The 21846-nt window shown below is 41.0% G+C and overlaps 1 protein-coding gene across 14 annotated transcripts in view; it reads right to left on the reverse strand.

Moving 5' to 3' along the window:
• Positions 1 to 21846, reverse strand: part of macf1a (microtubule actin crosslinking factor 1a) — a 599180-nt gene that overhangs the window by 306222 nt on the left and 271112 nt on the right. For all 14 annotated transcript variants that reach the window (XM_072548450.1, XM_072548451.1, XM_072548439.1 and 11 more), the window contains one exon: positions 21011 to 21103. In XM_072548450.1, the coding sequence (XP_072404551.1) occupies positions 21011 to 21103 (93 nt within the window). The remainder of the gene's footprint in view (positions 1 to 21010; positions 21104 to 21846) is intronic.

A 21846-nucleotide genomic window follows, 5' to 3' on the forward strand; every position in this document is an offset into this window, starting at 1 on the left:
CTATTCACTTCATGGTTATTTGCATTATCACATCAAGCATTAATAAATTGAAGTATGGGAAAATGGTCAAATGAAACTTAAGGAGGATTCTAAGTGGAAAAGAGTGTTGACATGGCATTAGAACAATCATGGGGCTTAGGGATGTAAATAGGATTTGGAAGAGAAACAAATCAAGGAGGCAAAAAAATTATGTGTCACTTTTTCCTGTCCAAATGCATGTAACTGTCATGTCTTTTTCCAAGTCCCATCTTCACTGCATTTTTTTAATGCTCTCTCCAGTTTCTTTGTTCATCTTCTTTGTTCATCTTCTTTGTTCTGCATTCCCTCGTGGGCCCACATTTTTTTTTAGAACAAAGAAAATTTACAGCCCCAGAACCGGCCCTTCCGCCCTCCAAGCCTGAGCCAATCCAAATCTACTATCTAAACCTGTTGCCCAATTCCTAAGCATCTGTATCCCTCTACTCCCCAACTACTCATGCATCTGTCCAGACACATCTTAAATGAATATACCGTGCCTACCACTAGCACGTTTGCTGACAACGCATTCCAGACGCCCACCACCCCTTTAAACTTTCCACCTCTCGCCTTGAAACCGTGACCTCTCATTATTGAATCCTTCACCCTGGGAAAAAGCTTGTCTCTATCCACCCTGTCTATACCCTTCATGATTTTGTAAACCTCAATCAGGTCCCCCTTCAATCTCCTTTTTTCTAATGAAAACAATCCTGACCTACTCAACTTCTCTTCATAGCCAGCATCTTCTATACCAGCCAACATTCTCGTAAACCTGCTCTACACCCTCTCCAAAGCGTTCACATCCTTTTGGTAATGTACACAGTATTCTAAATGTGGCCAAACCAACGTCTTGGATAATTTTAACATGACTTGCCAGCTGTTATACTCAATATTCCAAATGGTGAAGGCAAGCATGCTACATGCCTTCCTGACCACTCTATCCACCTGTGCAGCAACCTTCAAGGGACAATGGACTTGCACTCCCAGATCTCCCTGCCAATCAAATTTTCCAAAGACTCTTCCATTCATTGTATAATTCGCGCTAGAATTAGTCTTACCTAAATGCATCACCTCACATTTGTCTGGTTTGAAAGCCACCTGCCACTTTTCATCCAACTCTCCAGTATATCTATATCCTCCTTTATTCTTTGACAGTCCCTTATGCTTTCTGCTACTCCACCAATCTTAATGTCATCTGCAAACTCCTAACTCAAAAAAAATACACATGCACTGCTTTGAAGGTGTTGGTACACAGGCAAGCACACAAGTTCACTAATTTTGTTTTAAATTTAATCTCTACAATGTGGAAACAAGCCCTTCAGCCCAACAAGTCCACACTGACCCGCTGAAGAGTAACCCACCCAGACCCATTGCCCTATATTTTCCCCTGACTAATGCACCTAAGCTTGGCATCCCTGAAAACTATGGGCAATTTAGCATGGCCTATTCACCTAACCTGCATATCTTTGGATCCAGAGCACCCAGAGGAAACCCACACAGACACGGGGAGAGTGTGCAAACTCCGCACAGTCGCCTGAGGGTGGAATCGAACCTGGGTCCCTGTGAGGCAACAGTGCTAACCACTGAGCCACCATGCTGCCAATGAAGACACTGGATAGAGCAAGGCTTTTAACTAAGGACACTCAAATCAGAAATCAGGGGGTGAGAAAGCTGGGCAGTGTTCAGTGCCTTTCACTACCCCTCAGACAGTGAAGCAATGTGTGCCACATGTTTCCATAGCTGGATAACATTTGACTTTGGTCTGATAATTAGCAAGTAACATTTATGCCACACAATTTACAGGTAATGATTATTTCCAACAAGAAAGAATCCAACCATCACCATCACATTCAATGGCATTATTAGATCTGAATCCTTCACTATCAATATTCTGGGGGTCACTATTGATCAGGAACTGAACAGTACGAACCATATAAATTCTTTGGCTGCGTGAACTAGAGGGGGGATGGAGAGATAACCATAGAGACTCAGCCTCATACCTGAAGGAGGGCTTTTGCCTGAAACGTCAATTCTCCTGCTCCTCAGATTCTGCCTGACCTGCTGTGCTTTTCCAGCACCACATTCCCTATTCTGATCTCCAGCATTTACAGTCCTCACTTCCACCATATGTCAAGAATGAGACTGAATACTCTTTCCTGGACAGTTAAAAATCACAACACCAGGTTATAGTCCAACAGGTTTAATTGGAAGCACACTAGCTTTCGGAGCGACGCTCCTTCATCAGGGGATTGTGGAGGGTTCGATCGTAACACAGAATTTCACAGAATTGTGTTGTGTGATTTTTAACTTTGTACACCCCAGTCCAACACTGGCATCTCCAAATCAGGACTACTTTCCTGGAAAAGTTCAGCCCCAACAATAAATGGGAAGCTCAACACGATCCAGTTCAAAAGCAGCTCACTTAATTGGCATCCCACCCATCACTTTAAAAATCCACTCCCTCCACCATAAGTGCAATGAGGCAGCAGGATACAACAGCTACATGATGTACTGCAGTCCTTGCAAAATCTTTGGGGGCATCTTCCAAACCCAGGACCTCTATTACATAGATACAAACATGTGAGAAGACCAACTACAAACACTCCTCAAATCCACATACCATTCCTTCACAGTCACTGGGTTAGCAATCTAGAACTCAGTTCCTAACAGTTGGGTGTTAAATACATGGACTGCTGCAGTTCAAAGAAGCAACTCACTACCAAGCTTCTCTGCAGCAAATTAGGGATGACCCCAACAACATTAGCCTTGCCAGCAACATTCACGTCCCAACAAAATATAAGTAAACAACTAAAAAAGGAAAGAGTGAGCAGCATTGTGGACTGGTAGGGAACGTGATAGAAAATTATGGGAATGCTGCTTTGCAATTGTTGCAGGGAGCTTTGTTACTTAAAGTTAGTTATATGTTTCAATGACATCACCTCTCATTCTAAATTCAATGAGTAAAGGCTCAACCTACTCAACTTGCACTCATAACAGAGTCCTCCCATACCTGGAACAAAAAGTAAAGTGCTGGAGAAACTCCGGAGGTCTGGCAGCATCCACAGAGAAAAACAGACTTAATGTTTCGAGTTCAGTGACTGCTTGTTGCTAGAAAAGTGCAATCTTGTATGTTGCTAAAGCTAGGATAGCCTTGTATTGCTTTGTGAAGGGGTTAGAATGAACGATCAGTGGTAAGCTTACCTGGAAACTCTTAAAACCAGGCTTGGTTGAAAGACTAACCAACGCAAGAGGATCTTCAACAAGGAACAAATCTCTTTCCAAACTGAACTTTTGTGGGTGTCATACAGATGTACAAAATCGAAATAGATCCTTCAGTCCAACCCATCCAGATCGAACAGATATGCTAAATTAATCAAGTTCAGTTTGCTAGCATTTGACTCACATCCCTCTTAACCTTTCCTATCAACATTCCCATCCATATAGGTTTTACATGTCATATTGGTACCAGCCTCCACCAGTTCCTCTGGCAATTTATTCCATACATGCACCACCCTCTGCATGAAAAAGTTGCCCCTTAAGTCTCTTTAGTCTTTCCCCTCACACCTTAAACCTATCCCCTCTAGTTTTGAACTCTCCTACCCTGGGTAAAAGACCTTGGTTTTTCACCATATTCATGTCCCTCATGATTTTATAAACCTCTATAACGTCACCCCTCAGACTCCGATGCTCCAGGGAAAAGAACCCCAGCCTATTCAGCATCTCCCTATAGCTCAAACTCTATAATTTTTTGTGTGTATTGGAGTTTAATTCCATCCTTTTTTCCCCAATTTTTTCAGTCCATAGAAGAGCACAGGGCTGTTAACAGCCATAATACAATAAAGAACTGCTGATGCCAGAGATCTGAAACAAAAACAAAGTGCTGGAGAAACTCAGAAGGCCTAGCAGTATCTTTGGAAAGAAAAACAGATGTTACCTAACATGTTGAAGAAACACCTGAAAACAAACATGGCAGCTCAGCGAAAAAAAAAACTTACAAGCAGAAAAACAAGGATCATGTTTTGTGTCCATAGACCCTTTATCAGAATGGAAATCAACAGAGAAAAGGTGGTATTTATACTAACGGCAGAAACGGGTTGTTGGGGAAGAGACCTGAAAGAGAACATGCCGAATAGATAAAGATGGCGTTGACAGAGAGGGGAATAAAAAAAATCCAAGAAGGGATTGCTGATAAGCCAGGAGAGCGAGCGCAAGAGAGAGCGTGTGAGAGCTAGAGAAATTCTGAATGGATGGCAACAGGAAGGGTGAATAATTGAAAATGATTTGGCTATGCTAGGAGCATACAGAACAGAACCTGGGGGCACAGGTGAGTAATGAACATGGAGGGAAGGGTTCAAGTCTGAAGTGGTTAAATTCAAGACAGTATGTAGCTAGACAATAGACAATAGGTGCAGGAGTAGGCCATTCAGCCCTTCTAGCCTGCACCGCCATTCAATATGATCATGTCTGATCATTCCTAATCAGTATCCTCTTCCTGCCTTATCTCCATAACCCTTGATTCCACTATCTTTGAGAGCTCTATCCAACTCTTTCTTAAATGAATCCAGAGACTGGGCCTCCACTGCCCTCTGGGGCAGAGCATTCCACACAGCCACCACTCTCTGGGTGAAGAAGTTTCTCCTCATCTCTGTCCTAAATGGTCTACCCCATATTTTTAAGCTGTGTCCTCTGGTTCGGCACTCACCCATCAGCGGAAACATGTCTCCTGCTGCCAGAGTGTCCAATCCTTTCATAATCTTATATGTCTCAATCAGATCCCCTCTCAGTCTTCTAAACTCAAGGGTATACAAGCCCAGTCACTCCAGTCTCAGTGTAAGGTAATCCCGCCATTCCAGGAATTGACCTAGTGAACCTACGCTGCACTCCCTCAATAGCCAGAATGTCTTTCCTCAAATTTGGAGACCAGAACTGCACACAGTACTCAGGTGTGGTCTCACCAGGGCCCTGTACAGCTGCAGAAGCACCTCTTTGCTTCTATACTCAATCCCTCTTGTTATGAAGGCCAGCATGCTATTAGCCTTCTTCACTACCTGCTGTACCTGCATTGACTGGTGTACAAGAACACCCAGATCTCTCTGTACTGCCCCTTATTCTAAATTGATTCCATTTAGGTAGTAATCTGCCTTCCTGTTCTTGCCACCAAAGTGGATAAACATACATTTATCCTCATTAAACTGCATCTGCCATGCATCTGCCCACTCACCTAACTTGTCCAGGTCACCCTGTAATCTCCTAACATCCTCATCACATTTCACCCTGCCACCCAGCTTTGTATCATCAGCAAATTTGCTAATGTTATTGCTGATACCATCTTCTATATCATTAACATATATCGTAAAAAGCTGCGGTCCCAGCACGGATCCCTGTGGTACCCCACTGGTCACTGTCTGCCATTCCGAAATGGAACCGTTTATCACTACCCTTTGTTTCCTATCAGACAACCAATTTTCAATCCAATCTAGTACTTTGCCCCCAATTCCATGCTCCCTAATTTTACTCACCGACCTCCTGTGTGGGACTTTATCAAAGGCTTTCTGAAAGTCCAGGTATACTACATCTACTGGATCTCCCTCATCCATCTTCAGAGTTACATCCTCAAAAAATTCCAGAAGATTAGTCAAGCATGATTTCCCCTTCATAAATCCATGCTGACTCTGTCCTATCCTGTTACTACTATCCAGATGTGCCGTAATTTCATCCTTTATAATAGACTCCAGTATCTTTCCCACCACTGAGGTCAGACTAACTGGTCTAGCTGTTAGATAAGGAGATATTCCTCTATCTTACATTCAACTTTACTAGAATGCTGCAGCAGGCCGGAGACAGAAATACTTGCATGGAAACATGGCTTTGTGTTGAAGTGGATGTTTCAAGTCATTTTTAATAGATGGAGGGTGGTATTCCACAAAACAGTTACCCAGTATGTGTAACCCCAGTGTAGAGAAAACTACATTGTTCGCAGCAAATACAGTAGACTGGATTAAATGGAGTGCAGCTAAAGCACTGTTTCACCTGGAACATGGGTCTGAGGCCTTAGATAGTGAACTGGGGGGAGAAAAGAGTGAAGTGTTGCACCTTCTGTAGTTGCAGGGAATGTTGTGGGTGTGTGCCAGGTTTTGTGAGTGCAAGAGAAACGGACCAGAATTTTACAGAGGGAACAGACGCCAAGGGATACTGACAAGGGAGGAGAGGGAAATGTACATCTCGTGATGGCATCCCACTGAAGGTGGTGGAAACTGACTTTTGACCCTTTGGATATGGAGGCTGGCAGAACGGAAAGTGAGACTAGGGTGTTCCTATCATTGTTGTGGAAGGGAAGAGAGGAGGGCAGAAGTGCCAAAAATGAGTTAGACACAGCTGAGGGACCTGTCAACCAGGCTAACAGGAATCCTTGCTTGAGGAAAGGGGAGGATGCGCCTGATAAACCCTTGCAGAAGGTGACATCATCAGAAGAAATGCGATAGAGAAGAGAACCTGGATGGAGTTCTTACAGGAAGCAGGTATTAGGTGCATGGTAATGGTGGAAGTCAGTGGGCTTTCAATGGATATCCCCCTAAATGGAAACAAATGGTGAGGAAGGAAAGGGAGGAGTGAGAGATGGCCCAAGGAAAAAAGGAGAGAGAATGGAAACTGGAAACAAAATTGATAAAATTTTCCAGAGAAACCAGGGAAGCAACACAATTATCTCATGATGTATCAGAGAAAGAATTTGAGGAACCAGAGTAGGACTACAACAAGGAAAGTTCCATTGTCTCCACAAAGAGACAGGCATAACTGCAGCTTGTCTGGATAGACATAGCCATGTGTCTGTTGCAAGTGAGGAGTTTAAGGAGAGTTATTCAAAAGCCACAGAGAGGAAGATGGCGATAGTAATTGTGTATGGGATGGTTCTGGCCTTCTTTCAAAAAGGAAGCAGAGTGCCCTCAGACCATCCTGTCGTGGGATGGATATGAAGAGTAGCAGCACGTCCATGGTGTCGAGAGGCAGCTAGTGCCAGTAAACTAGAAATTTTGAAACCAATGTAAAGGGTCAGAAGAATCATGGATGAAAGGGGAAAGAGACATAATAAGGGGAGAAAAAAAAATCAAGCCACGGGGAGAAAGAAATAAAGTTCCGTGGGTAGGTTTAGGCTGAAACAATGGGTCTGTCTCAGCAATCATGTTTGAAGATTTTGGGAAGAAGGTAAAAGCAGGCTGTCTGAGGTTGGGCAATTAAGAATGGGAAGTTGTAGAAGTAATAGTTTGATGTTCAAATGGTGGTATCATGGTCCAGGGGTAGATAGGAGGGTCCAAGAGCTAGTGTTCAGCCTCTACAAGATAGAGGTCAGTACGCCAGACAAACTACAACACCATCCTGGTCAACAGGCCTGACTACTAAGTCAGGGTTGGATCTGAGAGCACAGAATGCAGTCAGTTCAGAGGGAGATAGGTTTAAACAGGTGTGTGGGGAGGGAGGGAATAGAGAAGTTAAGAACTTATGTCAATAGTTCTAAACAGATCAGGTGCAGGTAAGAGACCAAAGGGAGGGGTCCAGATGGAGACACCTGCATAGCTGGGATCAACCTAGTGAACCTTCTTTGGGCCACATCCTTAGATACCTTTCCTTAGATACCGGGCCCAAAACTCCTCAGTTTTCCAGTAGCAAACCGATTAATACCTTGTACAATTTTAGCAAAACCTCCCTATTTTTATATTCCATTCTCTTTGAAATAAAGGCCAATATTCCATTTACCTTCCTTATTACTTAATGAATTTAGGGGCGAACGCTACAATGGTTTTCCTTGTCAGCACTCTAAAACTAGCCAACAGATTAAATGCAACAGGCTTCCCACTTAATACAGAAATGAGCACAGAAGCAGGAGTAGGTTATTCAACCCATCAAGCCTGTCTGACCATACAATATGATCATAGCTGACTGAACATTTCCATGCCTTAACACCCTATTCCCCAACCCTGTATCCCATTGATTGGCAGCCAGAAATAGAATATTCAAAAACTGAATTTTTGTAGAAATCTATTATAAAAGAATTCTGAACAGTGTGTAGAAAAATCACCACTTATTCTTCAAAATGAGAATACAGATCCGGTTTGCCCAATTTCTCATCATAAAACAGTCCCACCAAGCTGAGACCAAGTCTGATGAAGTTCTTACTCCTTCACTAAGCCTGTCCAAATGCTCTTGATGCTGCTTTTCAGCTTCCTAATAAGACACATTCCCACTTTGGCTTCTATCATCTGCAAATTTGGAAAAATTGCATTTTAATGCCCCACTAGTCTCAGCCTGCCAACATGAGAATGACCCATTTGTTTCTACTGTTTTCTGTCTGTTAGCCAACTAATCCATGCCAATAAATTTTTTCCTTTCCCATGTGTTTTAATGTCTTTTTAAAAATTAATTTGTGCCCCTGCAGGCTTCCTCAAACTGGTGTTCAACACAGTGAAGTACTTCAACAGCAAGGGGGTGGGATGGGGGGTGGGGGTGGGGGGCAATTGAAAGAGGACAATAGGAGGAATCAGTAGGCTGCTTTATCATTGCTGTAACACCTCATGGGGCGCAGTCATTTGAGGATTGCCAAAGAACTTCATTCCACTATGCATCACTATGCTGTTTTTGTCCTGATGGTGAGACAGGGCATAACCAAGGAAGATGATGTCTGTAACATTGGCTGTAATGTGCGACTCAGAATAGCAACATGGGCTTTCGATTGACTCATCTATGGGAGATGTCTCCCAATTTTGCACTAGCCCCCAAGCAAGGAAGACTTTGCATGATCACATGTTGCTCATTGCTGTTGCCCTGGTCAAAGCCAAATAGTCTGAATGGGTTTACTCCTTGAGACTTTTCTATAGCAGTTTGGTACCAACTAGCTTCCTTGCTAGGGCATTTCAATTGGACTGTCATAAGTCAACCACACTGCTGTAAGTCTGGAGTCATGTGTAGGCCACAACAGATTATGAATGTGGGAGTTCTCTCAAAAACAATTCATCCACGTATGTTAACAATCATCAAGTGGAGATGTCTTTGCTGGGTCAGGCATGTTTATAGGGTGAGTGGTGATCACATGCCTAATGATTCCCTATTTGGCAAGCATTTGGGCAGTTGCTAGAACACAAAGTTCCACTTCAAGGCTGCTTGCAAGTGTAACAAAGATGCTAAACATGAATTTTCACATCTGGAAGACACTAGTTAACCCTGAAAATAGTGACAGCATCTAGGAGTTGGTACACTCCACTAATGATCAGCAGCTGGCAACATGGCACCAACTGGAACACAGCCCCCAAAGACTTTGATAACTACTTCACAAGTGGTACCTGTGACAGGACCAATCTCATGGATTGGATGCCAACTATCAGCATATTAGTTAACTCAACTCAATAAATCTGATTTGCTGCAAGTCTATAATCTTACCTAGACAGGACCTTTAAGGGAAGCAGTGTTCCACAATGGAATGCTTTATACAGATTATAGAGGCATTTAATTTGTTTTGAATTTTGATACATATAAACTATGTTTAATTGAGAGAATATGGAATGTTAATTATACTATGGTATTTAACAATATGCAGATGATGGGTATTAACCAGAAATTCATTTATGCCAATCAAAAAGGTACAGACAAATATAATTCTTGAGATAAGTATATCTCTGTAATGTGCACGTCTCTAAATAAATGCTGATGACATTCCTAAAGATTGGCTTCAGTTATGCTAATCTCTGTAGACTTGTAGCTCTAAGTGATGTGTAGAACTGGAGTCAGTGACCCATCATAAACTCATTAGGCTGAATTCTAAGTCAGTCTTGAAACTTGCTGTTTCAATAAGACCTTTTTAATATTGCAAAAGGCAAAGAAACACTGGGAGGCATGTTTTCCTTGCTGTTGTGGTTACAAATAACAGAAAAAGTAAAGTAGGCAAAAGTGAGGACTGCAGATGCTGGAAACCAGAGTTTAGATCAGTGTGGTGCTGGAAAAGCACAGCAGATCAGGCAGCATCCAAGGAGCATGAAAATCAACGTTTCAGGCAAAAGCCCTTCATCAGGAATAGAGGCAGGAAGCCTCCAGGGTGGAGAGATAAATTGGGGGGGGGGGGGGGGGGGGGGGTGCATGTTGTTCAAAACACAGCTTACACCTTACACTTACAAGTTTCTGACTTGAATGTCAGCCTGTAAAAACCAACAATCATAATTCATTGAACTTAAAAACTTCAAGGAAGTCACATCCAGACTGGGAATACAAGTCGTACAGAAAACTAGAGTTCCCAACAAATTAACATTGATTAACTCAAAAGACATTAATCACGAACCAAGAGAATGATAATATATTCAATCTTACATCAGTTGTTTTCCACAAAATACTGGCCACATTTTTATCCCTTCATTTTCTTCCCATTTTTCTTCTCTTTTTATAGTTATGACCTACATGGATGAGATTTAATTGGGTGATACAAGTCTTCTGTATTTTTCCCCAGGTGCTTCCTCTGCTGGACTGCATCCAATTCACAGAAAGGTCACTTGTAGCACTTTGGCTGAATGCAAAGCACTTAAATTTATAGCCTCATGCCAATATGATAAATTTACCAATCTAAAACTGATAAAGTACTTAGCAATTTATAAATCACACTATGCAAATAAAATAAACATGCAGGGTAGATGAGTAAAAACAAAAACAGGTTTATTGTAAACTCCAACATTAGATGACACAGAAGCATGCGTTCTGTCACAACCCAATGTCAGGGAGATAGAAGAATATGACACTGCCAGAAGCGTGAATAATGAGATAGGGGTGCAGAGTAGGTATCGCCTGGAGTGGGTGGTAATCCAACATCAGATAAAGACTTATTCTGATCCAGCTACAAAATTTGGTTATTGTCTCTTATCCTGTTTTATGGAACTTTGACACGTGCAATTTGGTTGAAGTGTTTGCTTACAAAACAATAACTGCACTTCAAAAGTAATTCATTGATTGTGGAGTACTTGGTGGCATTCTGATGGTGTGAAAGAGACTATACAATTCCTTTTACTCATTCGCTGCCCCTCCACCCAAGTACACTTCCTTCATTAGCAAAATGTTCAAGAGATCATAATTTAAATTCATAACAGATGATCAAATAGATGCAGTGGCATTATGTATACATGATGTCAGCGATTTAGAAACATCTGATTTCCAAACTTTTGTACTTACAGATCCGACCTATGAAGAATCACTCGTACTTATATTTATAAGTTATACTGTACTGTATTTGGTTTCAATTTGCGTATAAATTTACTTTCTGGTCAGTTTTGAAATATTCAGGTCAATTAACCTTTGATCAAAATAAATATACTAATATGCAGTATACTGTACTTTTTCAAACTAAAAAAAAGTTTCAAACTACTAAATTTTCTTGTTATGGCAAATTAAGATTCTGCAAATTTAAGGATGTTTAATAGTTAAAAATACCACACTGGGCGGCGGCAGAGTTGGACACTCCAGCTGGAGCTCGTCCAATCTGCCCATTCTTTCTTTCTTCGCTCTTTTCTTCCCTTCTCTAGACCTCTTACTACCCAACCTGACTTCCACAACCAGTCATCCGGCACAGAGCATAGCAGGAGTACAAACAGCAGCCCAATGCATAAACGGGATTGCAACTAGCGGTCAGACCAAATAGAGACCTCCTGTCCTGATTTGCTGCAGACAGCCCTTGGAGAGAGAGTGCGTTGTTTATCTTTTTAACTTTGTTTCTTTCTTATTGACATATGGGTATACTATGTATAGCTGTAATGTAACTTACAGGGTGGCACGGTGGCTCAGTGGTTATCACTGCTGCCTCACAGCACCAGAGACCCGGGTTCGATTCTACCATCAGGCGACTGTCTGTGTGGCGTTAACTCATTCTCCCCAGGTTTCCTCCCACAGATGCAGGAGAGGTTAGGTGTATTGAATATGGTAAATCGCAGAGTGCTCAGGGATGTGTAGATTAGGTGCATTATTCAAGCGAAATGTAGAATAAGAAGGTTGGGGAATGAGTTGGCGTGGGTTACTCTGCAGAGGATGTTGGGCCAAAACAGCCTGCTTCCACACTGTAGGGATTCTGTGATTTTTTTTAATCTTCACTGCTCTATTCTGTAACTAAGGATTGCACCTAGGTACACTGTACCTATGATGCTGCCACCTGTTGTTGACATTGTTATTCTGTAACTTATTGCAAAAATATACTTTATTCATAAAAAGAAATCTTTGTGTACATGTACAGTTAATGAAACGGTTCAGATCTATACTCCCCTTTCTTACAGAGAAAGAATTAAGCCTTGACATTCACTATTCTCTATATTTACAATCAACTTCTTGGCATTTAGCAGAGACGTCAGCAAGGCCTAATTACAGAAATAACCCCCGATATTCTTTGGCAGAAGGACCTTTCACAGTGGTCTTTCTCCACTGCACCTTAATGGCGGCTGCCCCAAGCTTTAGTGCGTTCCTTTGAACATGCCAGTCTGCACCACTCACTTGGGGTCAACTCCCTCAACTGGAAGACTAGCAAGTTTCGGGCAGACCAAAACTTGATCTTTCACCGAGCTGAGGGTCCTCCAGGTGCAGTTGATGTTCATCTTGGTGTCCCCCAGGGAACAGACTGTACAGCATGGAGTCCCGCATCACAGAGCTGCTCGGGACAAACCTCAACAAAGACTGCTGTATTTCTCTCCAGACTTCCTTTGCATAGGCACATTCAAGGTGGTAGGCAAAAGTGAGGACTGCAGATGCTGGAAAAGCACAGGTCAGGCAGCATCAGAGGAGCTTTTCCAGCATTCTAGGTGGTGTGTGACAGTCTCATCCCCTCCACAGCTCCTTTTGAGGGCAGCATACAGTGGCGGAGAATGTGCAGGTGTGCATAAACGATCTCACAGGCAGAGCCCTTCTCACCACCAGCCAAGTGATGTCCTGGCATTTGGTTGAAAGTTCTGGCAATGAGGTATTCTGCCAAATGACTTTGACAGTTGCCCAGGGAACCGCTTGACAGGATCCACCCTCTCCATTTCCCATAGGGTCTCACGGATGTTACACACTGACCACTTCCTGATGGATTTGTGGTCAAAAAAAAGTGTTTTCCTTCACACATTTCTCCATGAAGGGGAGAGGTTGAACAGGCTGGGGCTGTTTTCCCTGGAGCGTTGGAGGCTGAGGGGTGACCTTATAGAGGTTTACAAAATTATGAGGGGCATGGATAGGATAAACAGGCAAAATCTTTTCCCTGGGGTCGGGGAGTCCAGAACTAGAGGGCAAAGGTTTAGGGCGAAGGGGGAAAAGATATAAAAGGAGACCTAAGGGGCAACTTTTTCACGCAGATGGTGGTACGTGTATAGAATGAGCTGCCAGAGGATGTGGTGGAGACTGGTACAATTGCAACATTTAAAAGAGGCACTTGGATGGGTATATGAATAGGAAGGGTTTGGAGGGATATGGGCCATGCGCTGGCAGGTGGGACTAGATTGGGTTGGGATATCTGGTCGGCAAGGACGTGTTGGACCGAAGGGTCTGTTTCCATGTTGTACATATCTCTGACTCTGACTATATGGACAGTCCATATACGTGGAACGTCTAACTTGAAGTTGCACCTAGGTAATTTTGTACTGATGGTGCTGTAAGTGGCAACTTATAAACTTTTCACTGTACTCCTTTAAGTACATGTGACAATAAAGTTAATCAGTTCAAAACGAAAAGCAAGAGAACAGATATTTCTATGTCTAATTATTTAGGATTATGTCTGTGCTGATATAATGGAAGTGAAATATCTCAAGCTGAAATAAATTCTAGAGATAATCTCCTTGGGCTTAACTCCACAAAGGTAACATCAGTGATATCTGGAATTGTCTGCAAACTCTAGATTACTCTGGAATTTGTATAGTAACAACCTAATATTTTTCAAGTATTCTACTGCTTCTGAATCTCTCCCCATATTATCCTACTGTCCCATGCATCAAAAAGGGCAGGTTGCTTTACCAAAGCCACTCCTTAGTTAGCATGTGATATTGGATTTACTTTCAAATCCTATATTTCACATTCTTCTTTTAGTACTAATCATAATGAGAGGTTAGCCCATGGGAAAACATGGCCACACCCAGAACAGTTTGAAACAATAATGCTTTATTCTTCTAATTATCAGCATTTATAAATTGGTAATTATTAGGTGGAGGTCATTTACTTGTTTTTTGTTTCACTGAAAAGCTGCCAAGTAGACATACAATTTCCAAAAGAAAATATTAATGAACTTCAATAGTACATTTTCTAACACCTGATGTAACTTGGTATCGCTGTCCAGCTGTCTTTAGCTTGTCTCAAGGGCAACAATAAATAATCAGACAACTCTGATGAAAGGTCCAACCCATGGGGTTGATCTACTTCCTTTTTTCAGATGCTAACTGATATGATCTTAATATAGTACAAATCTCAGCTTTCAGTATTTTTACAGAGGCAAAATTGATTTTGAAAATAAGTCAAAGTAATCAGAGAGCTTTATCTGTGTACAACTGTGCTAAATGAAAGATTCTGGAAACAGACTGAGCTTTGGTCAACTTTGCATTGTGAAGGCTAGGTTTGGGAGCACTGAGAGTGCACCTAATCAGCTACTGCCTTCAAACAATAAATATTTCATTCCTGATCTTTCACAATTAATTGTTTCACCATTCTCAATTGGGCTCCCAATGTTGTAATTATTTGAAACATCATAACCACAAAAATTCAAGATCTACAACATAAAAACAATGTATTTAAAAAATTGTGAAACTGTCTCAGCTCCCAAATCCATCAAGCTGATAACTCACACAAAACACAAGGTTTATGACAATGAGCATTGATAATATTTAATATTTAGTAATATTTAGTAACATTTCATTCTTCGAATAGTCAACACCTACCAATGAGTCACTTCCAGCGAGACACCTTCATAGCAAATTCAAGTTTCACAATACACAATTCAGATACCTATCATATTCATGAAACTATTGTACCTCATCACTGCTTACATTACACAACACATTAAAACAAAGATGTGTCATTGAAGGATGAAGCTGACAAAATAATTGATTATGTGCATGAATATAGCTACCCAAATAAAAGTTTTAAACCTATTGTCCGAAACAGCATTTTGCACGCTCACCATCATGTACCAACTAATAAAAATATCACAAACACTAAATAACATAATAGAAGAATAATATACTTCAAAAAGAGAATGCATTTCTCATTTCCATCTTTAGTATAAAAAGCAAAATTTTGTTTTCTAATCATTTCCAAATTTTCAATTTTTCAAGCTATGGGGCTAGATTCCCCATTGAGTGGCAATCTCACACAGTTGAGTCCTCCTTTTTCATGAAAAAAGGAAGCACTACAACTCAGAAGGGAAATACCCTCTGAAATGCAGGACACCAATTTGACAGTTCTTCGTACTGCAGAACAGACAGTTAGAGGAAGGAAATACAGATTAATACAGAGGTGGGGAGGGCTTGGTCCACTTGAGGGTGGGGATGAGTGGAGGAGTTAGAGGTATGATATATCGAAGGTGGGGTTACAGAGATTATGTCCAGGTCCTGGAGAGGTGTCAGCTCAAGATCTGGGATGCAAGTGGTCGAGGTGAGGTGTAGTTATGGCAAGTGAGGCGTGGGGGTATAAGCTCAGTGGTACAGCATTTGGCTAGAGATCAAGAGTTCAAATCTGGGTAGGGGTAGCATGGTGGCTCAATGGTTAACACTGCTGCCTCACAGAGCCAGGGACCCAGGTTCAATTCCAACCTCTGGCAACTGCCTGCTCGGAGTCTGCACATTCTCCCAGTGTCTGCATGGGTTTCCTCTGGCTGCTCCAGTTTCCTCCCACAATCCAAAGATGTGCAGGTTAGGTGAATTGGCAATACTAAATTGCCCACTGTTCAGGGACATGTAGGTTAGATATATTAGGCAGGGGGAAAATATAGGATAATAGGGTAGGAAAGGCTTCTGGGGGGGTAAATCTTTGGAGGGTCAGTGTGGACTTGTTGGGCCAAAGGGCCTGTTTCCACACTGGAGGGATTCTATGATTCTATGTAGGGACTCTATGAGACAAGCATAGTGTCTGTTGAACAGCCAGTCAGGAGGTAGAAGATGTATTTAATTGTCTATCTATTCCTGATAACACCAGAGATTTTCAGATTTAAAATTTTGACTGTAGAGGGTTCCAGGTGAAGAACTGCTCAGTGGAATCTTCAATTTTCTGAACAATTCTTTCAAAGTCTGCCACAAATCCGCATGTGCAATTCCCATCTACACTGGAATAGCAAATCTCTGGTGAGCAGACAATCCTGGTCTGTATGAGAAGTTTTGATAAATGAGAGCAATATACAAAGTACATCATTATGGCAGATGTGTAACATTTGCAGCAGAAATATTATTACACATTCAATAGGAATGAATTTTGGGTTTCATTATCTAGAACAGTATTATTCACATTTGCTAGTTTATAATTTAAACTGTAAATTCTGATTTTACCTTATTCAGCCAAGTATCAACCCAATTTTTCCCCAAGTTGCACTTTTTCAGAGGAGCTCTACGTGCCATCATTCATGGAGAATGACAACTTTCAGTTTATTATTTACAGGTTTACACAAAGACAACTCTAGGCAATTTCAGTGAAATACAATATTAAATCTTGAATTTCTCTAACAATTTGAGATAAATACTAATCAATCATTGCTCAGGTGCTAGCTTGTCTGCAAAATACCAGGACATGTGCAGAGGGAAATGTATATCCAGTTCCCCTCCCCAGTCAACTTTAAAAGGTTTCAACTATGGAGGCATGTGAACTACCGCAATATGCTTAACATCATCCACCAACACATAATGGTTGCCAGCAGCATGAAGTTTGCAGCCCTAAAGAATGCAACCCTGAAACTGATATGCACCTTTTAGTCTGACTGTGCTGACACAGCAAACATACACACACACCTGTAAAATAAAATTGATATTAACTTCAATGTAAAATACAATTCAATCACACATGAACACCACTGTGCAACTTATCCTGCTACTGCAGTCCAGGAAATCAACAGATCCATTTTGCAAGTTAAAATATTGAAGTTACCTACCATGACCTACCAAACACTGGGCAATTGTAGAGGAATTCAAATCACATTTTAAATACAGTACCAACTATCAGAATGCAATAATGTCATTTTTCAAAAAAAAATTTGAATTAATCAACACCAATTCTTAGATACAGCTTTAATCTACACACACTTCCTGCTTTTGATGCAATGACCTGCCTCAGTTTTAATGCTGATTATTTACTCCAAAATAGGTACTGACATCTATAAAAGAGAAATTCTTGTGCTGAAAGTTCTTTAAATCTGAATTTAAAAATAACACCTATAAAAACCATCCAGACAGAATATGGTCATCATAAAAATACTGAACATGTTCCGATAATTGGCAATAAACATTGAACCAGAGCAACATTGACAAAAGTACTGGAAGTGGCACAAATGCATTTGCATTACATGCAAATCTTTTAGGAAACAGAAGACTATTTAGAATATTTAATTTTTGAACCACTGATACATTTACATTTTAAAAAACAAAAATTGCATAACTAAAGAATATTCTAAATTTTATCAGTGGAGAAAATTTATTGCTGCAATGCCATTCAAGCCGCCCTCATCTTTCCCACAAATTCTTCCAATCAGGTTCCAAAAACGAGCAATATTGAAGCCAACCAGAAGAAAAAAAAACATGTAAATACATTCAATATGACTGATCTGTTATCTTTTCTACCATCCCTGAAACCTCTAAAGCTATAAATCACGCCATGATTCTCTAATGCCTCTTCTCCAATATACGGGACAATGAGATGGACCTCATTTGGCTCCAGTTGGCATATTTGATAATAGCTACAGCTCCACTTCTCAGCAAGATCATCTTTCAGGTTCTTGATTCTCTGCATGCTTCCTGTCAGCGTATTTTTCCTCAGATAGATAAATATATATATAAATAAAAATATAGGTGATATCCAGCTTTACTTCTCCACCTCCTATTTACAACATCCAATACATGAACGGCATCAAATTTTCCCCCATTTAAACATCAGGAAGACCAAAACCATTTCTCTAACACCCAGAATTGTCAACGACCTTGTCATTAATTCCATCTCTTCTCTGCCACTAACTATCACATTCTAAACAGAACTGTTCTCAAATTTTGCCTCTCTCATTCATCGCAAATTTCAATTACAAAGACTAACTACCTCCATGGATCTCATGTTTTCACTTCTATTTCAATCCATCTGTAACTGAAACCTTGTTCATCTCTTTGTAACCTCCTAACTGAATTATTCCAGTGTCTCCTCTCCAGCACTTAAAAATGGTGATTCAGCATTCCCAGTTCTGGGAGTTATTGACCCGAAACATTAACAGTTTCTCTCTCCAGACGCTGCTCAGTCTGAAGTTCTTTTTATATTTCAATTTTCCAACATCCACAGCATTTTACTCTTGCATCTAATGTCTTCCACTTTGCGCTCTTGCCCTCCATCCAATGTAAGTTATCCAAAAGTGCACCTGTACAGTTATCCACAACAAACAACCATCATGACCTCTCCGATATACAACACCTCCAAAGTCCTCTAACGCAACATATTTAAAACATTTGTCTTGTGTGCAAATCCCTCCATTGCCACACCCTGTTGTAACCCTTCCAGTTCTCGAAAGCCATAAAACCTGCTTTCCAGATTCTTGTGCAGTTCTTGCCCTCTTTTCCATGCCATTGGTGGCCATACATTCGATGTTTTATGTGCATATCCTTGAACTAACTTCCTGTATTTTCCTACATTAAAGCACAGTTCTTTAACCGTGTCATAGAGTCATAGAGATGTACAGCACAGAAACAAACCCTTCGGTCCAACTCGCCCATGTCGACCAGATATCCCAACCCAATCTAGACCCACCTGCCAGTACCCGGCCCATATCCCTCCAAACCCTTCCTATTCATGTCCCCATCCAGATGCCTTTTAAAAATTGCAAACTTACTCGCCTCCACCACTTCCTCTAGCAGCTCATTCCATACATGTACCACCCACTGCATGAAAACATTGCCCTTTGGGTCTCTTTTATGTCTTTCCCCTCTCACCCTAAAACCTATGCCCTCTAGTTCTGGACTCCCCGACCCCAGGGGAAAGACTTTGTCTATTTACCCTATTCATGCCCCTCATGATTTTATAAACCTCTATAAGGTCACCCCTCAGCCTCTGACGCTTGAGGGAAAACAGCCCACAGCCTATTCAACCCTGTAGCTCAAATCCTCCAACCATGGCAACATCCTTGTAAATCTTTTCCAAACCCTTTCAAGGTGCACAACATCCTTCCAATAGGAAACAGATCAGAATTGCACACAATATTCCAACAGTGGCCTAACCAATGTCCTGTACTCAATGTGTTTGATCACTTTGGCTAATCTATGGGTCTCTGGCCAAGCACCTGTTTCTGACAATTTCACAAAGCTCCTTCGGATGGGTTTGTACCTAATATTTGAAATACAGGTAGTTCTCCGATAAACACCATAGTTGCATTCCAGTGAACCCTCTCTCAATAGAAATAATGGGGCCTATGGAAAAAAGAGAGGGAGGTTGGGGCAGACCAACTAAAACAAAATCACTGACGATCGCTCAAATAATCATCCAAATGTCTAATGCAAACTATAGCACAGTCTGAATGAAGGCTGAAATCATTAAAAAAAGTAAATTTAACACAGTACATTTTTAAAAATCTAAGAAAGCTGCTGTCTGCACAGTACCTCTCAGAAAGCTGCTCTGTCAGTAGCTGACATCAGCGCATGTTCAGAAAGGCACAAAGACCAGTGTTGATACCCCGCATGCACAGAACAGCAGACATCAGTACATGTGCAGAACAGCACACAGACCATCACAAATGCACGAATATCGGTGCATACACAGAAAAGAAAGAACATCGGCGCATACACAAAATGGCATGGAGATTTCAGCGCGCAGAACAAAGCACGCAAACCAATACCCACTAGAATCAGGCTATTGCCAACAGAGGTAAGCATTCTCCAAAATACCATTCCCTAATTCTTCAGCAACCTTTTAGCCAAATCACACTGCTGAAACATGCATTACCCCAGAAATACCTGCAGTAAATCCCACGGATTGAAAATGTCTGGTAATTCAATAAATTTAGTAATGTCACACAACATTTATGCTCTGCCTGCAAAAGTGACCCTGAGCTTCCAGTTGCCTGCCACTTTAACATACCACCCTGCTCCCTGGCCAACATCGGTACCTCAGGTTTGCTGCAGTGCTCCAGCAAAGCTCAGTGCAAGCTGGAAGAACAACACTTCACATTCTGCTTGTGGACTCTGCAGCCCTCCAGGCTCTGTATAGAATTCAATAATTTCAGAATCTGGACTCCCCCATGTCCTAGTTCCCTACCACACACACCAGGTCTTGTTATCACTGTCTGCTACTAACATCTATGCACCCTCCCAGCCAGATTATTACTGACCCCTTTCATCTGTCCAGTTATTCTTCTCTCTCTTTGGGCTCTATCTCTCCATATTGTTTACTCCTTACCATCTCCCCCACTCTATAATCTGCAGATAAACCAACATTTTCTTAGCTATCATTAGTTTTGTGGAAGGGTCACTGGACTCAAATCATTAACTTTAATTTTTCTTCACATGTGCTGAGCTATTCCAGCAACTTCTCTTTTTGAATTTGGTGAAGTATTGTCCCAAATAGCTGAACCCACACATGCATGCTTATCTATGGGTTAGCCAAGAGCTTTCACAACAAATGGGTACTGAAAAATACATTGCAACAAACATTTTGCACTTATGGAATTTACAAATGCTTAAGTTTGCAGCTGGCTCGCTTCAATTAATTTTAGGAGTAGCCTTATTGCTGAAATGTTTCACTCATGAAATTTCATACATTTACAATTTAGAAATACCTTAGATACAAAAATCCTTACCTGAAAATGGAGAATTATGGTCCATATTAAACCAAGTGTTAATTTCGGATTTCCATCAGTAATGTCATCATTTCTAATATTTACTAATTTCACCTAAAACAACAAAAACACAGACAGTTTCTTCAGTATAGTAGAAAGGCTCAGCTTTGTCTACTGCATATTTGAGAAATAAGAACATCCCATTTTATACTTCAGTTAATCTAATAAATCTCAGAGATGAAGTGTTCTAGAGAGAAAAAAAAAGTTCTTTTGACCTATACCAAAATATCAAAACTTTGGTGAATAAATTGCAAAGCAAGTATCCCTGTAATTGGAACATTAGAAATAACTGGTCGATTATTTGCAAAATAACACCAGAACTTTCCTGAATTGATTTTGGAACTTAAAAATTCCCTTCAAGATCAACAAGTCTGATAATTGATTCTTCCAATTGTTAAGTGGAGTTAAGTGGAAATGGTAGTACTAAAGTCACAATGGACATCGTTATGTGGAATTATTGAATTTTTATTGACACAAAGCATTGAGGACAAACTGTTTATTCCCAGAATCGAACAATGAACAAGAATACCAATTCAAGGAGAAAATTAATATTTATACTGCATGACAGAAGAGTACTGATTACAGTTAACTGATAGATTAATTCTCCATGGCAACACCTCTACCAATCAATGCTGAGTGATACATAAAGGCCAGGCTTAGTCAGTGCAGTGAGAAATGATCCAGCATGTCGCTTGTCACCTATTCTGTTGAGTTGAAACAGATGCACTGTGTGTACACGTTCTGTCTGCAAATAACATGGTTCTGTATCTGAATATATGTAGCTTCCTGTAAACATG

This window comes from Chiloscyllium punctatum, chromosome 27 (assembly GCF_047496795.1).
Source record: "Chiloscyllium punctatum isolate Juve2018m chromosome 27, sChiPun1.3, whole genome shotgun sequence".
Lineage (NCBI taxonomy): Eukaryota > Metazoa > Chordata > Chondrichthyes > Orectolobiformes > Hemiscylliidae > Chiloscyllium > Chiloscyllium punctatum.